This window comes from Corvus hawaiiensis, chromosome 2 (assembly GCF_020740725.1).
Source record: "Corvus hawaiiensis isolate bCorHaw1 chromosome 2, bCorHaw1.pri.cur, whole genome shotgun sequence".
NCBI lineage: Eukaryota > Metazoa > Chordata > Aves > Passeriformes > Corvidae > Corvus > Corvus hawaiiensis.
Window position 1 is genome coordinate 84,935,640 of NC_063214.1, and position 21,675 is coordinate 84,957,314.

At 38.5% G+C, this 21,675-nt stretch overlaps 1 protein-coding gene across 4 annotated transcripts; it reads left to right on the plus strand.

The window, feature by feature from the left end:
* The first annotated feature begins 1,448 nt into the window (after positions 1-1,448).
* LOC125322236 (protein-lysine methyltransferase METTL21E-like) lies at positions 1,449-20,289 on the plus strand. Of its 4 annotated transcripts, none has more exons than XM_048295930.1 (5): positions 1,449-1,630; positions 3,275-3,384; positions 13,061-13,218; positions 15,655-15,772; positions 16,670-20,289. In XM_048295930.1, the coding sequence occupies exons 2-5, from the start codon at positions 3,315-3,317 to the stop codon at positions 17,092-17,094; spliced, it is 771 nt and encodes a 256-aa protein (XP_048151887.1). In that variant the 5' UTR covers positions 1,449-1,630; positions 3,275-3,314; the 3' UTR covers positions 17,095-20,289. The 4 variants fall into 4 exon arrangements, with proteins under 4 accessions (XP_048151887.1, XP_048151884.1, XP_048151885.1 ...); XM_048295927.1 differs by having other exon boundaries at positions 1,544-1,630; positions 3,279-3,384; XM_048295928.1 differs by having other exon boundaries at positions 1,544-1,630; positions 3,300-3,384.
* Positions 20,290-21,675: the final 1,386 nt, after the last annotated feature.

A 21,675-nucleotide genomic window follows, 5' to 3' on the forward strand; every position in this document is an offset into this window, starting at 1 on the left:
TTACTTTTCTTCTTTCCTTCTGAGGAAAGAAGACTAAGCCTGTTTCGAAATTTTTGTGACCAAAGTAATGTTTTTTTATTGAAGAGAGATGATGCAAACCCTCAAAAAATCTCAAGGAAAAACATACAGTACAGTAAGTCCTTCTATAATCTGATGTTCAGCAATTGTTTGTGTTCTGCATGTAAAACACATGTTTCTAGATTTGGAGTTACATGACTGTGTCCAAAGACATTTGTTTACAGAGGTGATGTTCAGAGGTATCTCCTGGTTGCAGCACTCACATTGGATTAATTTGCGAGTGACAGTGTGAAGCTCAGACTTCTCACACACCTCACTTCTCTGAATATCGAATTTATTTCTGGCTCCTGTGGTTTAAGGAGGAAAAGCATGTAATTCTACCTGTCTTACTTGTGTTTGTGCGTTACATTTTAGTCCTTCATGCCTTTTTTTTTCCTTCTCATTTGATATTTCTGCTGCATTTCTCATTGTTTCATTATTTGAAATACAAGTCCATACATTAAATTTTTGTGTGAGACCTTATCCTCCCTCTAATGGGTGCATGGCTGAGGTGAACTGGATGGGATTTGGCCCTTACAATTGCAGGGAGTCTAATATTTCATGTACAGATGATACTGGGTGAAAATCATCCCTTTTGATACTACTCTTCTAAAAGATTATAACATTTTAAGCAAATTCTCAATCTGTCCAACCAGTTTACAGCACTATTTTGTAAATCACTTGTTAACATTACTGAATTGTACTTTAAAAGTGTGTATCAGGTCCTGGTGAGTTGTTTATAAATGTAGATGAGCTCCCTTTAATTTCTTCTGCTGACTATGGTAGAGACCCTCATGTCTCTGTAGGGCTTGTTTAGTATTTTTGCACAATAATTTATTATTTTTTGGTAACACCCAGAAACCCCAGTTGAGGTTGAAGTCTAATTTTTCTAAAAAATGCTTAAAGTCAGAGATGGCTCCTGTCATGAATTGATTACAGTCTAAAAAAGAGAAGTCTTAGATACCTGTATTTGTTCCCACGACAGTGTTTGCGATCTCTTGAACAAATGGACATCTTGGGTATGGAGAAGGGGTATGTTTATATTTATTCAGGGTGACAGCTGTGTTGTGGGGTTAGGATTTTGGGGGTTGTGTACCTCGTGACAGTTCTGCATTGCAATGTGAGCATGTATTTCTATAATGATGCTGCAAAAGCACCGCTGCCTCTTGGTACATTTTTCTCTTGGAAGACCCTTTTGGCTCCTAAGAATGACTTTGAGCTCTTTGGTTACTTTTTAGTAACAGTGAGAGGTTGCTAACAGCCTGCCACTAACCCTGTGTTTGTAAACAGTACTCCCAGGTTGGTTACTCGGTTGGTTGTAGCTCCCTTGAGTGGGTGCCTCCTGCTGTTACACAATTGCTCCCTTACATAAGGGCCGGTGAGTGGTTCCCTGTCTCTGCTCGTGCTGCAGCTGTCGGGATTTATTACTGCTCCCGGTGTGGGGATGTTGGCAATGTGTGACACAGGCTTCGGGACACGCGTTTGCCTGCGGCTGTCTGGGGGGAAGCCACCAGCAAGAAAAGGACTGTGCTGCTGTTGGAGCACCATCTTTGGAAAGCTGTGAGAGATTCAGGTAACATTGACCAAAATGCGGTGACTGCCAGTGGCGTTTCACTTGTCTCTGTCCCTTACTCTAAATTATTTTGTATCATTTGCTTTAAACAGCGTAACTGAGCTGTTCTGCTCTGTTTAGTAGCTTGTAGCACTCCTGAATGCCTAGTAGTTCAGTGTACCTCAGGATATTTTTAGAACAACATAAAAAATGTAGACGACCACAAAATACAAAGGCTTTGTCCTGTAGGGTGATTTTACCTTTTATTTTGTCTTCTGATGGGAAGAAAATTTGTCTTTTTGGTTTTTTTTATACTGCTGAGGTAGACAACAAGCTGATGAATGTGTGTAGCATTTTCTGCTTAATAACCCCGTAGTTTCTTATGCTACTTGTTATTCTGAAGTTGCATACAAAGACTGAATCCCACGGAGTATCTTTTGTGTTGCCTATCTAATGATGTTGCTATTGCTAAGTTCATGTATAGACATAAATATAATGGCAATATTTTTGTTCTGTGTGCTGTGGTGACATGTAGAAAGCCCCCAAGTTATTTTCACCTTCAAACAAGATAATGGCTGCTGGTATTGTAGTAGCAAAGTTAAACATTAAATCTGTGTGTCTTGTAGTGAGAAGTCAAGAGAGTAAGGTGCATCCTCTCAAACAGGAGAGGGCTGTTCCATACCGTCCTCTTTATCCTGAAGTTTTGAGAGAAAAACCTGCCTAAGACTTTGCCCTGTGAGGATGATTTGATATTCAGAATATATTTTTACTTTGATTGCCCTTCCTTTTTTACTTTTTTTTTTTTTTTTTTTTTTTTGGTCCCACTATAGAGAGATACTCTTTTAGTCATTGCCTTATCTAATTGCAACCCTGTTGGGTGTTTAGACATCTGGAGATTAACTGTATGCTGCCTGTAACCATCCTGGCAAAAATCAGTCAAATTTCCACATTAGAGTGAACATCTAAAAATGATATCAAAGTAACAAAAATAATCAAAACACTGGTTTATTTATTTTTGCTTTGAACTCTTTTTGCTGTTCTTTCTGATTGTAAAATATCAAGAACTGGAGACTGTTGGTTGTCTGTCTGCTTTTCTGCAGACAGCTGAAAATTGTATTATTCTCTGTCCCACCTTTCCTACTACTTTTTTCTCCAGTATGTTCTTTGTCTGTTCATATAGGCACATATACTTTCTGTTCAGCATATTATTTGTGAATCCTGCTCCCTTACTCTCATGTTCAGCTTTTAGGTTTCCTTGCCTTCCAAGCCAATCAATTCAAACAAGATTAGATCCTATTGGTGCAATTTTCCTTCTCTTTCAGGAATTTGTTTCTACCTTTCCTTTAAATCCTTTATAAGCCTACCCAACCTGATTTTAATTGACTATAAGTTTAAAATTTCATAAAATAGTTCTAAACATTTATCAAAGCTTTTGTTTGTTTGTTTGTTTGTTTGGTTTGGTTTTTAAAAAATCTGTTCTTTTTCCTCTGTGACAGTGTAACAGTTGAACTAGTTTGCTGCTTCTTGTACTTTTATGCCTTGAATATTGATACTTACGTGTCTTCATGTCTTTATTATCAATAGAAGTAAATTGTGGCATAATACAAGGAATTTTTTTTTAATGAAGCTTGTGTGTGAAAGAAGATATAAAGCAATTTTATTCAGACAGGCTTGTGTTTCTCTGTCCCAGGGTTTGTGGCATAGTATGGATTTGACATCATCACAGCGTAATCAGCTACAAAATCAATGGGTCAGAGAATTGGAAAGACAAGAAGGTAAAATGTTTCTTGTTTCATTATGTTTCCTTGTTACACTTAAGAATATTGTGAAGTATAAGGAACAAAGTGTCTTGCTGACAATGAGCTTGTGATTAATTTTTTTTCTGAAGAACCGTGTTTATGGCATTTGTACAGAAAATGCAACACAAAGTGCAGTTGTATTGTGCTATCAATGCACGTGGTATATTAATTGTGTTATACCTTCATGGTCTTGTCCTGGCAGTTTCCTGCTGGTGCCTGGCATCTGTCCTCCAGTTTCTTGCCTGTGTCTAGTTCCAGAGAATGAGGCTGTGACTATGCTCAAGCTGTTCAGAGAGGTTTGTTTACAGGCTGTCAGTTAGGAGAATTGGTTATTACAAGCTTGGTTTCTGTCTAGACAGCCTCAGACCCTACCTTCAAATACCTCCAGGGGCTGTTGGCAGTGTTTCCTCTTAAGTACTTTCATGGCTGCACATCTTTGAAGATTCTAAAGCTTCATAAGTAGTCCCCTCTTTAGTGGTCACCAGGAGTAGGCAAGGTATTAGACAAATGCATATGTTTTGGGATGGGATCTAGTTATGTTCTACAGCTGAAGGCAAAAGCAGGAGATTTAAAAAAAAAATTTATTTTTCATAATATTTTTGTTTAAAATCTCAGCTGAACTGTGGTCTGTGTAGAGTCAGGTAGTTCTCTTCCATGTCTATAAACATTAGTCAAGATGATAAGGAGACATGAATGGAAAATTGGATGTCTTTACAGTTTTATCTGACACCAGACTTTGGCATCTTAAATTCCATGCCAAGTCCTGGAGGTGGAAGGGTGCTGAACCTGATGCATGGAGATTTGCCTGCTCAATTACTTTGAGCCTGTGCCTTCCTTGTTCTCATCCTTTTCCTCTACTGCTTTCCCCATTCCTATTTTATTATTTCACCTCCCCAGTCTCAGTATCTATTTCTCAGGGTTCTTATTCCAGTTCAGTTTGTTTGCAACTTTCAGTCATAGGATCATAGACTCACAAGACGGTTTGGGTTGGAAAGGACCTTAAAGACCATCTAGTTCTAGCCCCCCTGCCATGGGCAGGAGCACCTTTCACTAAAACAGGTTGCTCAAAGCCCCATCCAACCTGGTCTTGAATACTTCCAGGGATGGAGCATCCACAACTTCTCCAAGCAATCTGTTCCAGTGTTGCACCACCCTCATGGTCTGAGAGCTTTATATTTGGTGCCTTCCCCTTTGCTTATTAACTTACTTGTCATACATTCTCCAGTTTAAAACTCCTTAGTTTTGTTCATGATTCCCATTACTACTGGTTCTCAGCTTACAGGTTGGTCCTCGCCCACTCTGATCATTCCTTTTGTGACTTTAAACAATCAGCTCTCCACACCTGCATTGTTAGATGTCTCTTTTCTTTCCTCTCATAATTTCTCGTATTAACTTTAACTCTCCTTGGTTAAATGTTTCTGAGACCAGATGCTACCACTCCTGTCCTAATTTCTTGGGATACTAAATTGCTTTACCCCAGTTGCATTATGTAAATTCACCCCAGAATAATTTTATCTCTGAGACAAAAGGAGAAGAACAAGTTTGCAAGGTGTACTTGTCCTTGACAGTCCATCGTCTCACTTCACTTGGCCATGGCTCAGTTTTTAATCCATAAATATCTGAGAAAATGCTGACCTAGTAACCTTCACGTAACTCCTGACATTTTAGAAGGGACACACTCCTTCTACTTTCTCTGCCTGGCAGATGTCCTAATTGATGGCAATTCCTGCCATCATTTCAAGCATCTTGGTGGAGTCCAGAAAGGTGCCTTACACAGGACATACTTGGAATGGAGCCAAGTGAAAAGCATCCTAACCCTGTAACTTACAATTTAAGTTAATTCAGCTGGGGAGAGGGAGTGACATAGCATCTCATTCATATTTCCTGAGTTACTTCTGAAGATTCTTCTTATCTCTCTCATTCTCTTCCCCACTGACGCTTTTTCACTGACTTCAAAGACTGTTATAAAATGTGAAAAACATTCTGTGACCTGAGTATGGACCCCAAGCCTGCCTCTTCACAACTGAGTGCCCAATTTGTAGTTGGACTTTTCCTTGCTTGTTATCCTTCTAGCATGATTCTTGCAGTCCTGGTTTCCTGATGGCCCACCTTACTAGTTTAACACTTCTCTGTTCTCTTTCTCTCCCCTCAGTAAGGAGACACACTTTCGCTTAAGACCTTGCTAAACTCAGGTGAAAACTTCTTGTGTATAGATAGAACAGAATTTGGAGTCAACACTCAATTAATCAAAGCATACATTAACTTTGTAGAGAAGTCTGTAACTTATTCTTCTGTCTCAGCCATGTGCCCATCTTCTCCATTTTCACTTCTTTAGCATTTTCAGTAGCTGCATTTCGACAATAAATTATATATCTCAACTGCCACATGAGAAGAGTGGTATGATTGCATGGGTTGGTGTTGTTAGGTTACTTTCAGGTCCTTTATGCAGAGGAATATTTTAGAAATCCAGAATTATTGGTAGGTGAAAACTGACAGCATTTTCTTGAGTTTATTCCTATCTGTCAGGAAATTAGCTGCCTTTTATAATGCATATTGGATCACCTAATTTAAGAACGCAGTCTGCTTTGTAGTCAAAAGGAAATAATTTAGTTATTTTTAGAGATTAAATAGCTTCTGAGCCTAGACTTGGAGATATTTTCAATGACAGACAAACATGACGAAGTAACAAGGGAAGAACTTGGCAAACTTGAATTCATTATGTGTTCATGAGATAAAATGATTACAGTACTTCTATTTTCAGCCATTTAATGGTTTTTAGATGACCTGTGACTTGGATAGGGCTGGGATAGCAGTGGTGCAAATTTGAAATTGAAAACGTGCCTCTCAAGCCTGGGTAAATACATAGACTGGATACTGTGAACAAACGCTTCTCCTGTTCCTGTGTCCTCGTGCTCTGGGCTAAGTGCATCTTGTCTCTTGGCTGACAAGAGGCTGCCTGTGGGTGGCAGTTTTGTATTTCTGCATTTCAAAGTATAAAGTTTCAAGAATTTCAGTACCCTGACATGGTATCTCAGACTAATCAATATAATACACCCCTTCATTGCCATTACTTCAGCAGGTTGAGCTTGTAACGAATGTACTGGAATGCCTACACTTACCTGATGATCGTTTTTGTAGGTAGGGATGAAGTAAGGAAAAATTAGCTGTGCAGTTTAGACATACTGGAATGGTACTTTGCTTTATATTCTTAGAAAGGTGTAGATTACATCTGACTTCTGTGAAGTCAAGGGCATGACTAACTTCCCCTCCTAACCCTGTCCTTTAAGGGCCCTTAGGCTGAAATGGAATAAAATAGAAATAAATGGAATGAAATAAAGATAATAAAGTGATACTGCTTGAAATTTAAGGACTGCTTTGTGCTTCAGGATTGTGTATGTTTCCATGGAGCCGTCTGTAATGCTTGCAGGACTAGGACTCTGATCCTGACATGTCAGTAGCTCAGTAAAAATTCTGAGACTCCAGAGTCCCTTATTATTGTGACCTTTATGTAGTTTTAGGATAAACTTGGTCTGAGCCATTGGAAATATCCATATGGGATACCTTTGGATGATTTCTGTCAGTGGAGTAGTGTAACTCTTCTCCAGTCATCTCTTACAGAGCTAGTTGCCGGTTTGTTCCCTTACTGATCATTTTGCAGGTATCCTCTTGACTTTGGGATATATAGATAGCTATTACAGATATTTGTAATATAAGAAATATGTATTATATATATTATGTCCACATAATATAAATAAAATACATCTTAAGTATTTAATTTGGATGACTCCACTCCCATGTGTCCAGAGTGGGGGGTGATCTGAAGCGTCCTGGATATTATATGAATTCTTGGAATCTCTTGGAAACTCTCTTGCATTACTCAATCAGTAATATCAGAACAGGTAGTCCTCCTGTGAGGAGGCAATTGCTGAGAAGTCATAGAGGAACCATCTTCACGGCTGTTTATGCATGGTATTGAAATATTTGTAACGACAAGTCTAAATGGTAAATTTAAAATCTAAACTCTATAGGTGAAAGTATACTGCTTCTGAAGAAGGAAGAACATGTTGCTGTAGGGTTGGACTTTGTCAGGTCAAATTCATGCTGAAGTCTTGGATTTCATTCCTTTTGCCAGTTGGAGAAAATCCATCAAAGCAGGAGAGAAGCAGAAGATGACTGGATCTTATTTCCTTATGACATTGGTCTGTGACGCCATTTGACCTCAAGAGATTAAGGACAGTCAGGCCAACACTAGAAAGAGACTAATATGGTTTTTTTCTTCCCTGTAGGCTGTTCCAATGAATCAATGGGTGAAACTATTGTTTCTGAATTAATGTTTCTTCTAATCCACTACCAAATTACTTGGAGTATGTTTTGTTACTCTCTGTGTTATTTGTGAATGAGTCTGAAAATGGAGATGTTGACTGCTAGTATATCACAGCTTTCATGTGGAAAGGCCCTTTTACTTTTTTAGCTACGTTTTAATTCAGGTATCTAGATAGTGGTAACATTTTTTAAAATATAATTTTGATTTAACCCCTTTTTTGCTGCTTTTTATGCATTTTAAATACTTTTTATGCATTTTAAATGCTGTTTTACAATGCCTGTCTCTGCTGCTTTTTCATTCAGTGGAGAATACAATATTGTAGGCGGTATCACTAGTGATGCAGTGAGAGATTTAACATATGCTTTTAATTGATGGGAGATACCCAAGTGAATTTTAAATTTACCATTTCTGATGCAGCTGTATACTTATAGGCAGGATTTTATGTGACAAGTGATGTAAATAGCTGATCATGTAGCTCGTTTCTAAACATGTAATATTTCTACTCATTCTAAGTAAAAAGTGTGCAGATAAAGATTGCCCTCAGTGTTATATAAAAAGATGCTGCAGTTTACAACTTGTTCCATTCTGACCTATTCTGGTCTATTTCCTGTTATTTTACTTCTACCCTTCCCTTCCCTACTTGAAGAACTTCTCCAGCTTTCTCTCAGCAGAACTCACATAATTTTCTTTCTTTAGGTTTTCTTCTAATACATAACATTTTAACATTTGTTTACCATGACTTGTGAATGTGTCAGCAAAATCCTCTGGTTCCCTACACAAGATTTTGCAGTTTGACACACGTTCCTCTAACTAACCTGCCACTGACTTCACAACTCCAGTCTTCCACATGGTTAGTATGTCTCTTTGGAAAACTTTGTTTGCACTTCAGTTTCTTTGCCTTTGAGAATGATGTTTACACTCATTTGATGTGGTTGATACAGTGCAAGATGTGTCAGTAGTACATGAGCTTTTTCCCTCAGCCCTGATATTAATGTAAAATCAAGGGAGCTCATGGAACATGCTCCAAAGATGTTAGACTTCTATAATAAACAAACCTTATCTAAAATATTCCAAAGAACACTGTAAGTAATTAACCTATTAGACAAAAAGTCTTAAGAAACTTAAAGATATTGTTGAAGAATTTGGGGCATCTATAGACGGTAACTTTGTGTACACAAGTTCAACACAAAGGAGTTCTATCTGTTTCACTAAGAAAAATGATCTCAATTTCTATATGTTACCTGGACAGGATCAAACTGCCTCATCTTACTGTAAATAAGGTTCCAGAAACTCCAGCGATTTCTGTGTTTGCTCATGCAAAAAGATGAATAGGCTGAAGAAAACAATTCTGTGTGTGTACCACTTCTGCGCTTCTCCACATCACAGAAGCGGAGTGAGGGCAAAGCTATCTTGGCAAACACAACCTGTGTGTTTGTTTTCTTCTGGCTTTGTGAAGAAGGGAGGAGCCACTCCTGTCAGACTTTTAAGTTCTGATAGTTCAGTATCTGTGCTCCAGGAGTATTGCTGGAAATGCCCATTGTGCACTTCCATTCTTACAAGAATTGAGAGCCAGGTCAGTCAAGCCTCCTCTTCTCTTATCCGACCCTATTCTACTCATGAGTCATCTCTTTTTGTCTTAAAATGTCATTAGAATCCATTCATTGACTCATAATTTCAGAACATTTTTTCTGAACAAGAGAATATGGACTAACACTGAGGTAAACACTTCCAGGAGAATAACCCCCTTTCAGCTTTTTACATCTGTTATCAAGGAACTAGTTTGATCAAAGTACCAGTAGAATTTTCTTGATGTTTTCAGACATTGGAAGAGTTCATCTCACTTGGATTTTACTTACAACAGTTTTTGTGTCACTTGAAAGATTTCCCACTAGTTCTTTATATTTCTATTCTCACTGCTTTGAGGGCAGTTACAGTAAAATTAACTTCTTTCCTTTTGTGCACTCCCACAAGAAGTTGTTCTGAAAGATAAAAAGCAGCAAACAGAGGAGTGCTTTTTGCTGTGCGAAGGGAAACTTGTATGAAATAAGTGAATCCGACTAAAAGTCTGCACTCCTTATTTTGTCAGCACTCTGTCAGGATCATTAGCATCCTGGTTTTTATAAACTTTCTTCTTCAGGCCTTGTCTAACATATGATAACTCTGATGAAAAAGATATTCTTTTTGATTCTTCACAATACTAGTGTCTTCTTAAAGGGAAATAAAAAAAATTAAAAATGTGTAAGTTTCTCCAGACAAGCCACCTGGAAGACTACCAAAAGGATAAAATGGGCAAAAATTCAAGTGGTGTTATTGATCAGCTGTAGGTTACGGGGGTTCTGGGGTCCAGTCGGGACGGCCGGACGTAGACGGTGATGGATGGAGACGAGAGATCTCTATAGGCAGGTCTTGGGACACAGCCGGTTTATTGTAAAGGGCGTGGGTATTGGGGCACTGCTCAGAGCTGGTAGACTCAGCTCTGAGCAGGCCCAAGAGAGCAAGAGAGTGAACGGGTGAGAGAGAGAGAGAGAGAGAGTAGGAGCATGGGTGGAAGTGGAAGAGAGAGAATGAGAATGAGTAGAAGAGAGAGAGTGAGAATGAGAATGAGAATGAGAAGAGAGAGAGAATGAGAATGTCTGAAGTCCTGGTTACAATACAATAAATCATCTTCTGCACTGAATATTCTAATTGTCACTAACCAATCTAATACAAGATACAAATCCTATAGCATTTACATACAGCCTATAAGAGTTCTTATATTACCATAGAGTGTTACATCTTAACTTCTAAAAACTACTCTTTGGACCCCTTCTGCTGAGCTAGTAGGGTCTGCTCTGACCCTTGGACCTGTTTGCAAGCAGAGGGTATTGTTCCATCAAGAGGGGATTACTTCAGTCGGCCATACCATTGTTTTCTAGTTGTTCAGTAACTAAGACCTGGTATTTCAAAAGTGGCTTTCATTTCGATGTTGCCTGTAGTTTTCATATTCCCAAAATCTTTTGTCAGGCAATCATATTTCCAAGGCTTTCCTGTTTCATCTTCCCCAACAATCAGCAGATTCAGGATTCTTCTTTCAGGGGTACAGACAGTTCAGCTCAGGAAGAGTGCAGTGGCCTACAAACTCTGTTAGTGTAGGTGCTATGCAAAGCTGAAGTAGAAAGTTTTCTGATCCTGTAGGGAATAGGTGGGAAATATTTATTAAGTGCCAGAGGGGCAGCTGTAATACTGCAAAGGTTTTATAGATCTTCTGGCAGGAGCTTTATAAGTTAAGGCTTAATAAGTTACCGGGTTCTCAACAAAATTGGATCCAAAACAGATGTCAAGGGAGGAAGAATCAAGAAAAATGGTTGTAATTGAAAGGTAATAGAAAGAATAGCTTTTACTTCCACAGCCAGTAATGATCACAGAACAAGATCAGACTGCTCTAAGCAATCGGAGAAGATTAAAAGCAGGCTATATCTGGTATGCTTGGAAAGAAGGATGATCTATTAAATACACTTATGATATGTGTAATAAGACAGCTTTTTATTATTTCTTTCATAAAAGAAAGATTAATTTTGCCCAGAAGCAGCATTTCCCTGGCACTTAACTCATGTTTGTCAAGAGCTCCCTGATTACAGGCACAGTGATGCATGTGTTTTCTCCCAGCTTAACATTAGAAGCTTGAAGAGGCTGACAAATACTGCTTGTTTCCTAGCATCTTAAAATACCATTGTTTCATTGTTGAGCATTTTATTTTAGTTACCTTTATAAAATTTATAAAAACTGTATTTCTTCCTGTAGTATATGCATGGCATTATTTTTAATTTTGCTGTATCCCATGATTAGGGGCCCCCCCCCCCATAAATTCTACAAGTATTGTGGTTGGTTAGTCAGTTTTTGTTGGGTTTTTGTGTCTTAGTGTCAACATACCAAGAGCGAATATTTTTGGTTTTTCTTCCTTGTTCGCATCTATTCTCTAGTTTCCTCTGATGCTGAAAGTTGAGTTACAAGCTTAAAGCACTGGCTAGTGAGCCTGAGCAGCTTCCTGATGTCTTTATGTTTGGTATCATCTTTTTCTTTGTTCACCCCTGCTTTTGTTCCTTGGGCCTTCTATCACAAGGAAGGGAGAGATAACTTTGTCCGTAAGTTATCACAATAAAAATGCTGAGGCATGTGGCAAAATAAATGACAACACTTGGGGTGTTATGTCCTGTGACTGCAATGATTCGAGGGGGAAGAGAATGTGAAGACTCTTCAATAGACCAATGTGTTTTCTGTTGATGAAAGCAAAAATGGTTTTATTTTTAATAGCCATCAGGCCCGCAATTTCCATGCAGATCCCAAATTAATATCTGTGATTTTAATGGGAGCTTCAGGCTTGATACAGAAACTCTTTGCCTGAGGTGGTAACACAGTTATCTAAATCTCTAGAATGCTTTCTAGAAGGTGTAGCTTGTAAACATGTTTTGCTTTTGATGATTTTCCAACAGATCACAGTTGGCAATGAAGGAGAAGTTCCTGTGAAAACTTGGAATGAATCTAGACTTTGCTAAGAAAATGCTCTAGACAATTTCACTTACATATTTTTTTCCTAACATTGTGGTGCAGTTTTGTGTGATGATGGCAAAACTGAAACTAGCTTAGTATTCAGCTAAAAAGGAATGAATCCTCTCCTGTTAGAAGAGTTATCCAGGATTGTGTTAGCTATCATAAATATTCTTTGCTTAGCAACAGGGATGGCATTCAGGATATCAAGCCAACTGGAAAGAATCCCTCTGACAGGGCTCTGTTGGGGTGGGTGGATAAGCTTTCCTGACAACACAAGTGCTTTCACTCCTGTCTGTCATAATTTGTGTTGCTAGGATCTGTTTCTCAAGTTTTGTGACAGACTTATAAATGATACTCTGGCTCCTTTTGTTTACTGTCAAAAAGAACCATAATATGGGGAAAGTGACCAGTAAAAGGATATGGGGAATAATGAAAAATCCGGGTGCATACAACCATGAGTGCCTATACTAAGGCAGCTGTTCTTGAAGGGAAAAAGAGGTTTAAAAATTTCCTTTGGGTTGCTGAAATGGAAAGCAATGTATGCTGACATTCCCCTTCTTTACTTTTTATGAACTTGGCTGCTTCAGCAAAACAGGAAGGAAATTATTTAGTTACATGCAGAAAATTTCAATTAGAATTCAGAAGAATTGCTGTGTACCATGCTAACCATTAATGGTGAAATGTATTTTTATTCACAGATGTAATTTATATTCTTGCTTCCAAATCAGCTTTTCAATATGAATTGGTAGTTTCATAATCAGTTCACTCAGCCTGTTTGACCTTTTATACTTTTGCTTCCAGGGGAAAAAGAAGATGAACAGATAGTTGCAGAAATCATGGGGAGGCGTTTTTTTCCTGATCTTATAACTCATAAGACCTGGGAAGGCTTTCACTTTGCCGGCCATGAGATAAGAATTACAGAAGCCACTGATTGTTACGGGGCAGTCGTCTGGCCATCGGTACAATATTTTTGTAGTGTCATTATTTTTTATATTTGGAGTCTTCTAGCACTTTTTAATTTGTTTTGTATGATAAACATATTTTGTTATATGTTGTAAAACCAGGGGAATAATTCTGTGCTTCTCTGTCTCTGTTCTGCAAATCCCAAACCTGAATTTAACCTGGTTTTGTGTGGATTCATGTTTCGCAAATCTTACATGGTGTTTGTTGTTCGTGCCCCAGTCACGCAAGGTGTATGATCTCCTCACTTGCCAGTGGCTTTTAATCCTATTAGCCAATTACAAGCATACTTTGAAAGAAATATGGCAGTTTTATGATGATTGCACTTCTGTACATTTTATAAATACAGATGGCTGTGTAGCAGGCAGATCCAGGTTGAGGAAACAACTGTGATACGAGCTCACGAGGTGTTAGCACTCATAGAAGCTACTCAACCTACTCATGTAAGAAAAAATTACCTTGTTAATACATAGACATGGGAAAACGTTCAGCTGGAGCTTTCAGTTCCTTAGACAGCCAGAAATCTAGTTGGAGAGAACCACTGTCCTTGGCTCTTGATGTAAGAACCATCAACACATTCACCGCACAAGGAGCCTTCTTCAAGTTTTGAATCTGTACAATGCAGAAAACTTACTGTTTTGAAATGATTAAGACTGAAAGAAATCTCCAGGAAGGTGCCACGATGCATGTTGAAATTTGTGTCCCTATAGGAGAGACCCAGGATGCTCCATTTCTTTCCCAGCTGCATCATCCTTCTAGGATCATACTATTTTTTAGAAGTATGACCACAGTTCAGCTGAGGATAGTTGTCCTACTCTTCTGTTTTGAAGTCCAAATGATATTCCTGGTTTTAGGAGACCTGGACCAGTCATCTGTACTATATGTTTTAGTGACCTCAGTGCATGTCTTCATGGAAAGTCTGGCTGACTACCAATTTTTCTCACAAAATCATGGACTTCAATGAAAAACATTTTTTTCATCTGGAAGGGCTTAGCTGGTTTTGTTGTGGAAGGAAGACAACCCTTTTTTGATCTCTGTCTCTTAATGTTCTCCCTTCCATTTCCATCTAGATATACTTGAAATCATCTGAAAATGTCAGCCAAATTTGTCAAGAGTGCAGAAACTTTAAGGAAAGTAAAGTTTCTGCATGTTTCATGGAAAGGAAGGCAGATTTCAAAGTTTCCCTGATTTAACCCTCAGAAACTTTGATTATGTCAACCATTTTCTACAACAGAATACACCAAAACCCTGAGGGAAGGAATTATAGGAATTAATGTAACTAGGAGGAAATCCTAATATAATGTCAAATATAATGTCAATATAATGTCAAACATCAGACACAATCTTTAGGAACCTGACTTTAATTATTCCTGGTTCTCACAGACTGATTTCTATATCAAAGTGCTGTTGATTAAGTGATATGTGTAAGTTTGCATTACCTTCTCTTCTGTGCTCTGAATTAAGAGGTAGGAAACAAAAGTTTTGTTTGAATTTGTAGCATGTCAACATTGGGTCAGCAGTCCTTCTGTTCCTTTCCTTTTCATTCTTAATTAGTTAAAAGCAAAACTAATTTTTCTTTGCCAGAGCAAGCCATTAATAATTGCCTTTCCAAATGGCCATCTGCATTGTGAGAGGATGTGACAACCTTCTATTTTTCAGTGGAGACTATATAATTATCGAAGTCTGGGAAAAATATGGAAGAAAATCTGGAAACCATCTTTATCAGAGAAATAAAATTAGCAATTTCTATTTCAATAGTGAGCTAAAACTCACTGGTCAGTGTGAGACAGAGCAGAAAAGCTGAAGAAGATTCTTAATCACAGTTTGTATACACATGTGTAAGGAGTCTGTTGTAGATGCTCTTTGTGGCTATATTTACTATGAAAATCTGCTAAGCTTAACAAGGTAAGCAAATAGAAACTGCAAGCAAACTGAACCAGAAGAAAAGGGGGTAAATCTATTTGTCCCTTTTGAACCCTAACAATAATTAATTACTGTCAGAAATAACTGACTATTAGAAGAACTTAACAAGGGTGGTTGTGGATTTTCTCTCACAAGTAGTCCTTATATCAAGATGTGTTTGTGAAGGACACCTTTTATCTCAACCAGAAGTAAGTCCAGTTATAAGGAAGAACTGGTGACTGGAATTTCACAGCTCATGTTATATGTTGTGACATATTATCTAATTGCAGTTGTTCCTTCTGGCTGTAATGATTCACAGACCTATATGGAGACCTGTTGTAGCATTTATTTTGTGACCTATAGAGCCCAAAGATCATAGTGAGCTGTGATCCTTTAGGGATAGTGCTTGAATGAATATTGCTCATTTGAACAGACAACAATTTTTTGCATGCTTTTAAATGACAACTCATATTTAGTAAAGGGATTTATTTCATTAATTTGTTCAGTATGTTCATGGATTTCCTCCCCTACAGGCTCTCGTTCTGTGTTATTTTTTGGAAACTAATTCTAAACAATGCAATTTGGTTGACAAAAATGTGATTGAAATTGGAGCCGGAACTGGCTTGGTCTCCATAGTAGCCAGTTTGCTGGGTGAGTATGTGACACTTCTCTTATGCTCTTGGAAACATCTCTCAGATGAATAGTGGAGGACAGAGGACGAGGCTTGGTTCTTCTAAGAGACTGTTGTTTGAAAGCTTCCAAGAGCAAGAAACAGTAAATTCTAAAAGGCTTGTTTGGAAACATGCTCTGTTGGGTTTTTTCTGGGAGTGTATTGATGCAATAAAGGAGGTCCCAGTAGATAGGTTGTCATTTACTGTGTTAAACTGGGGATCAAAATAAGAAATTAGTGGCTTCACAGGATGTCAGTGGCAAATAGACTGACCCAGATGTAGGTATGACCAGTGCATCCTCTTCCTTTGATCAAATAGCTCTTGGATGCCAGGTCACTTTCTATCCATTTGTGTTTCAGTATTTTCCTTCAGCAACTTGGTTTTTCTGCTGCAGACACTGTTGTGTTTACTCTCATGGCACCCTATTCGTCTTCAAGAGTAATCCAGGTCAGTGGGTTCTGCATTTTAACAGAACTTTAGCTTTCTGTAATCTGAGAAAGCTTCTTCTTGCATGAGAAGGAAAGAACCTGAGGCAATGCTTACATCTCATGCTGACCTCTTGGATTCGGTAATTGGTATTCTTCAGTCCCTAGTCAGCCACTGTACTTTTAACCAATGTGATATCAACATACTGTAAGTATCTCATTCTCCCCACCAGCTGCATTTAGGTGGCAAGCTGTAGAGTAGACCTACTAGGAAGCAATACTTATTTTAAGCACAATGTCTAAGAGTTATTGGGAGCATCTACATTTCTTTATTGCCCTCAGTGAGAGTTACCTGATAAAACCAGTTCCTTGTGCAGTGGCTTTTGTGAATGGGCTTTTACTCAAGTCTTGATGTATATTCAAATATTATGTTTGTTTTCTCTGTGTCACAGGTGCCTTTGTGACTGCCACAGATTTGCCAGAACTACTGGGAAACCTTCAGCACAACGTTCTCCACAATACAAAGCAGAAATGCAAGCACCAGCCTTGTGTTAAAGAATTGTCTTGGGGAATTGATCTGGAAAAGAACTTTCCTAGGTCTTCCTGTCACTTTGACTACATTATGGCTGCTGATGTAGTTTACTACCATCCATTCCTGGATGAACTCCTCCTAACTTTTGATCACTTGTGCAAGAATGATACTGTTATTCTGTGGGCCATGAAATTTAGGTTGGAGAAAGAGAACCAATTTGTGGACAGATTTCAGACGCTGTTTGACTTAGAGATGATTTCTAATTTTCCCAGTTTGAACATAGCCTTGTATAAAGCAATGAGGAAAGGCAGGATGAAAGCCAGACCTTCCAAACTGATGGTCTGAAAGAGAGATACAGGGAGGTGACAATTTCAGCTGTCCTGCTTGTTCTCTGTTCAATAATTTCCATTTTAGTAGCTGCTGACACCTACATGAATGGCATTTCTAGATAGGTAAAACAAATCATCAGATTCCTAGTGCATTCCTATAAATTCCTAAATTCAATTTGCCAACAGTGTTATACACAGAAGAGATATATCTGTGACATTTTCTTGACTTTTATGTGCTAAGCTGACAGCTCTAATAACTTTCACAAGTCTTACCATTATTGTTATGGCTCATACAATGAACATTTCCAAAAGTTTTCAATTGCAGCTTTGAGCAGTCTCTTACAAGTTCAAACAATTATTTAAAACTTAAGACTATAAATCTTTGTATTTAAAAGTTTTGGTGTCAAATCTGATATTTCCCCATTCTCACTATCATGTTAATCCTTCCTTTGAATACCCTTAATAGGACATTGAATTAGCTGAAAAAAACTCACCACCTGGGAAACACACTGTTATAATAAAGAGATAGAATATATTAGTTGCTCTTAATTTATTGATTATGCTTCCATTTTTTACTTAAATTCAGGGATTCTGCAACAGACAGCTACACACATGGGACAAGCGGGAGTTAAATGTTTTGTTGCTTGAACAAAGGCCTTGTATTAGAAGCATACAGTGTATCACCAGCTGCCCTTCGCAAAGACTTTAAATTCTTGGTCTGGAGGTCTGCTCCTCCAAAAATAGCCGGTTATCTGAACCTGAGGGAATAACAATGGAAAAAGGACAGTGGCCATCCAGAGAGGAGCTTTGCACTGCTGGCTGCTGGTGGCTGGAGGCAGAAAACGAAACCAGCCTGTCATGGTGTGGCTGAGGCATGGATAGGCTTAGATTTATTTATTTTTTTTTTTTTTTTTTTTTAGTGTGAGCAAACAAAATTCTTTCCTCCTGGCCACTCAGTACTGCATGCTCCTGTTTTCGGTGCTCTATCCAAGAGTGTTCTTTTGGGAACATTAATAAAATTATTTTTTCCACACATCGTATTTTCTGATTCTGTATGTAGTTGATTTTGAGGCCTTCAAGTCTCTTTCAAACTAGAGAAGAGAGCTTTACCAACTCTACTGTAGCAGGCAACTGCCCTAGTAATATGGAGGCTCTGGGGACTGGCAGTATTTATCTTTTTAGCTCCTGTTTGTATATTCTCTCAAGGAGTTTTTTATTTTTTATTGTTGATTTCCTGAACATACTATTGCTTTTATCTCTGATTGTGGCAGCTGCATGTTACTTATTTACTCTGGCACAACTGTGGGGAATGTGATGTGGAATGTACTTTTTGTCCCAGCTGAGCATTGGTGCCCAGTGTTAGACATGAAGTGTTGCAGAGAGGAGAGATTGAGCTGCCAAACTTTTCCAGTGGGAACTGGGTATCCCATGTTTGAAAGGAAAGCGGATGAGGATGTGGAAGGAGGGATCTGTTGTTGGAGGGGGGGTTGCAGAGAAAAGGTAGCTACAGGGAGAGGGTAAGATGGAGGAAGAAAAGGAGAATACAGTGAGACTGACTTAATAAATGGTTAGGAACCATAGCACAGGGGTAGACCATTTTTCTTGATACTGATTGTGATGGGGGCATCCTTGGTGAAACACGAAGGGTGACTCTGGGATAAAATTAAAACAATCAGTAGCATGTCTCAGCCCAGAGGCAAAATGAAAAGAAAGGGAGTCAACTGTATTTTCTACCTCTCCTGCTAAGAAATCACATGTGAGATTTCGCCTTGTAGGTTATTAGAGAAATATCTAATCCTCATCAGTAAATTTCCTTGACAAAGTTTGTAGACAGAGGTAGCATCCTTTATTGGATCAATCAGTATAGCTAGAAAATTAGACTTTTTACCAGCTGACAAGGAGTATTACCCCTCCTTACAGATGTTATTATGCATATGTCCTTAGATAATTACAGCTGTAGAAAAACATGACTGCAAAATGGAAATACTTGGAATTTTTTTTCCCACATTGTGTGATAGAAATAGTTTAGAGCAAGTGAATTAAGAAACAAACAGGGTTCTCTGCCATTGCTTGATTTCGTCTCCCTGCTTCCTTCTTGACTTGCTTGCAATCATTAAATCTACTGCAGTTGTAACCATAATCCTTGCATTTGAAAGAGCATCTCAGTCTACAAATGTTTCATGGATAAATGGATTGGCACTATAATTGGTGAAATGATCTTGTGAACTCCAAAACAATGAAGGTGAAAGTGGAAGACTACAGCAAAGTGGTTAAGTGGGATCACTTTTAAATAGCTGTCCTGCTGACTAGCCCTCCTGTTTGGGCCACAGACTGACCCCTGCTGAGCTTCTGCTGAAGGCAGCAGGAGATGTGTTTGTCAAATGGAGTCAGGATTCAGCATTTTAGGCCCAACAGCTTGTTAATATGTACTGGAATGTAACATCAGTTCTCTTTCTCACAAGTCTGCCTAGCACTGCTGTGTGAAGCTTCCTGGGAAATGTCTAGTGACTGGCTGCTCTATTGTACAGCCACCTTTTGTCCTCTGGTGTGATGGGCAGGTTATTAGCCATGACCAGTGGACGGTGAGCTTGTATGTGGCATTTGCCTATGGAGTTTATCAATGCTCTTTGAGAATAAGTCTCCCATAAATGTCAAGTATTACTGACCCCTAAAGTCAGTCATAATTTTAATAACCACTTATTCTTTATTCTAATATCACAGATAAAGGATCAAATTGTCATTCAGTGCATTATAGTGCTAATACACATGGCATTTGTATCTGTAGTTTCTGAAAGGCAGGGGCCAAGAAGGTCAGTTAAAGCTCCACTTCTAAAGAATGCTAGAGAATCTGCCTATGCTGGTAGGCTTTTACAGTCGCTTATAGGGTGTTATGGTAATCAAACTAATTTAAGAGATAAATTGGGGTGTATGGTATAGGTTCAATCCATGCCTTGGGTTTTATGTATTTCAAGCTAAGAGCAGCAGTATATTTTAGTAACTTGATGGTATTTGCTAAGTTTTCTCCAAACAATATGCTTTTCAAGTGCTAATATTTTCAGGAAGGGTTCTTTTTGTATAAAGTGTATGTAGAATTATTACAGTGATTTACTCTGCTGCTTATTTTATAATTGCATCAAGGTTTTTTACAAATCGTTGCCTTTTGCCTCTCAGAATTAAAGAAACAAACAGTTTCAACATTGTAGAGTTTCCATATGGTCGTGTTGTGGTTTTGTCTCTCTCTTGCTGAGTTTCAGTGTTGCAGCTGAGTGATTTGGTTCTGTTTGTGTTACTACACCCACCCACTTGGGCTTTTACCTCTTATAACAACTGTAAGAAAAAGCTGCAGCCGCTGAAAATTTAGAAAAAAAATTCAAATGACAGTACAGATCTCCTGTGCAAATCTCATTTTCATTTAGAAGCAGTAATGGAGCCCCAGCCTAAGATAGGCAACTGCCAAAAATGCCCAAATAACTACCCCTGGCCCAAATTGCAGTTGAATGATGAACAACTTATATTGGCTATTATACAAGCACTAGTCAGTGCTAGGTGAGCAAAAAAGATTAAAGAACATCGCGTGTGTCCTCCTGAATGGATCTTTAAGTCCAGTAACATTGGGTATGTCAGCACAGGTGACTCAGTCATCTGAAGGAATCGTACATTTACCAAACAACCCAGGACCTTGAAACCTAAATGGATTTAGAAGTCACCAATTCAGCTAACACCCTTTGAACTCTGCAGACCTGAATGGTGCAGGACTTTTCCCTATTCAGCCATTTTTACTGCACTGGTAACCTTGAGGTGATCTCGAGATAAGTTCAGTGACATAGAAAGAAGCTGTCAAGATGTCATTGCTCCATGGGTGTGATTAAGAAATTGACATGTTCATTCTTATAATAGGTCTGTGACTTCAGGGTAATGTTGTTACACAGGTGTAAAGCAAAGAGGAAACTGAGCTAAATATCAAGGGATTTTAACCTCACTCACAGGGGAAAGTCCAGTACCAAAGTTCTTTCACAGTAAAAATAACATTTCCTGTGCTCCACCTTGTTTGAATTTGCTTACATTAAGAAAAAAAGTAAATTAATTTTATTATTGCATAAAAACAAATACTTCTGTGCCACTCTAGATAAATTATAAACACCCTAAAAGTATAAGCAGTCAGTAATAGGCCACATTCTCCACCAAGTGTTCTAAACTAAACTGCTAAACAACCACAAGGCCAGAATAATATAACAAATTTTCCTTTTGCATAATTAAGCCATCCAAACATACAATACACAGGCTGTGTTGGATAGCCTGGAATTTCAGAATCATTCGGGTTGGGTTGGCACCTCTGAAGGCTACCTAGTCCTACCTCCTGCTCACATCTGGGCTGTATTCAAAGTCTGAACAGGCTGCTCAGTTTCTCCAGTTGTACATGAAAATCTTGAAGAAAGAAGAATCCACAATACCCCTGAGCAGCCTGTTAATTTCTTTCCCCCCACCTCCACCTCAGATATCCAACTGGAATTTCTCTTGCTGCAGCTAGGCCTCTGTCGTCATTTTGCAGTGCACCTGTGGCTTCATTTTCTCAATAGCCCTCTTGTTATGTAACAAA

What these genes read in the sequence shown, in the direction of transcription:
- LOC125322236 (XM_048295930.1), top strand. Translation starts at nt 3,315, where the DNA reads ATGGATTTGACATCATCACAGCGTAATCAGCTACAAAATCAATGGGTC. An exon ending in GGGCAGTCGTCTGGCCATCG is followed by an intron (nt 13,219 to 15,654) that starts GTACAATATTTT and finishes CCTCCCCTACAG; the next exon opens with GCTCTCGTTCTGTGTTATTT. An exon ending in CATAGTAGCCAGTTTGCTGG is followed by an intron (nt 15,773 to 16,669) that starts GTGAGTATGTGA and finishes TCTGTGTCACAG; the next exon opens with GTGCCTTTGTGACTGCCACA.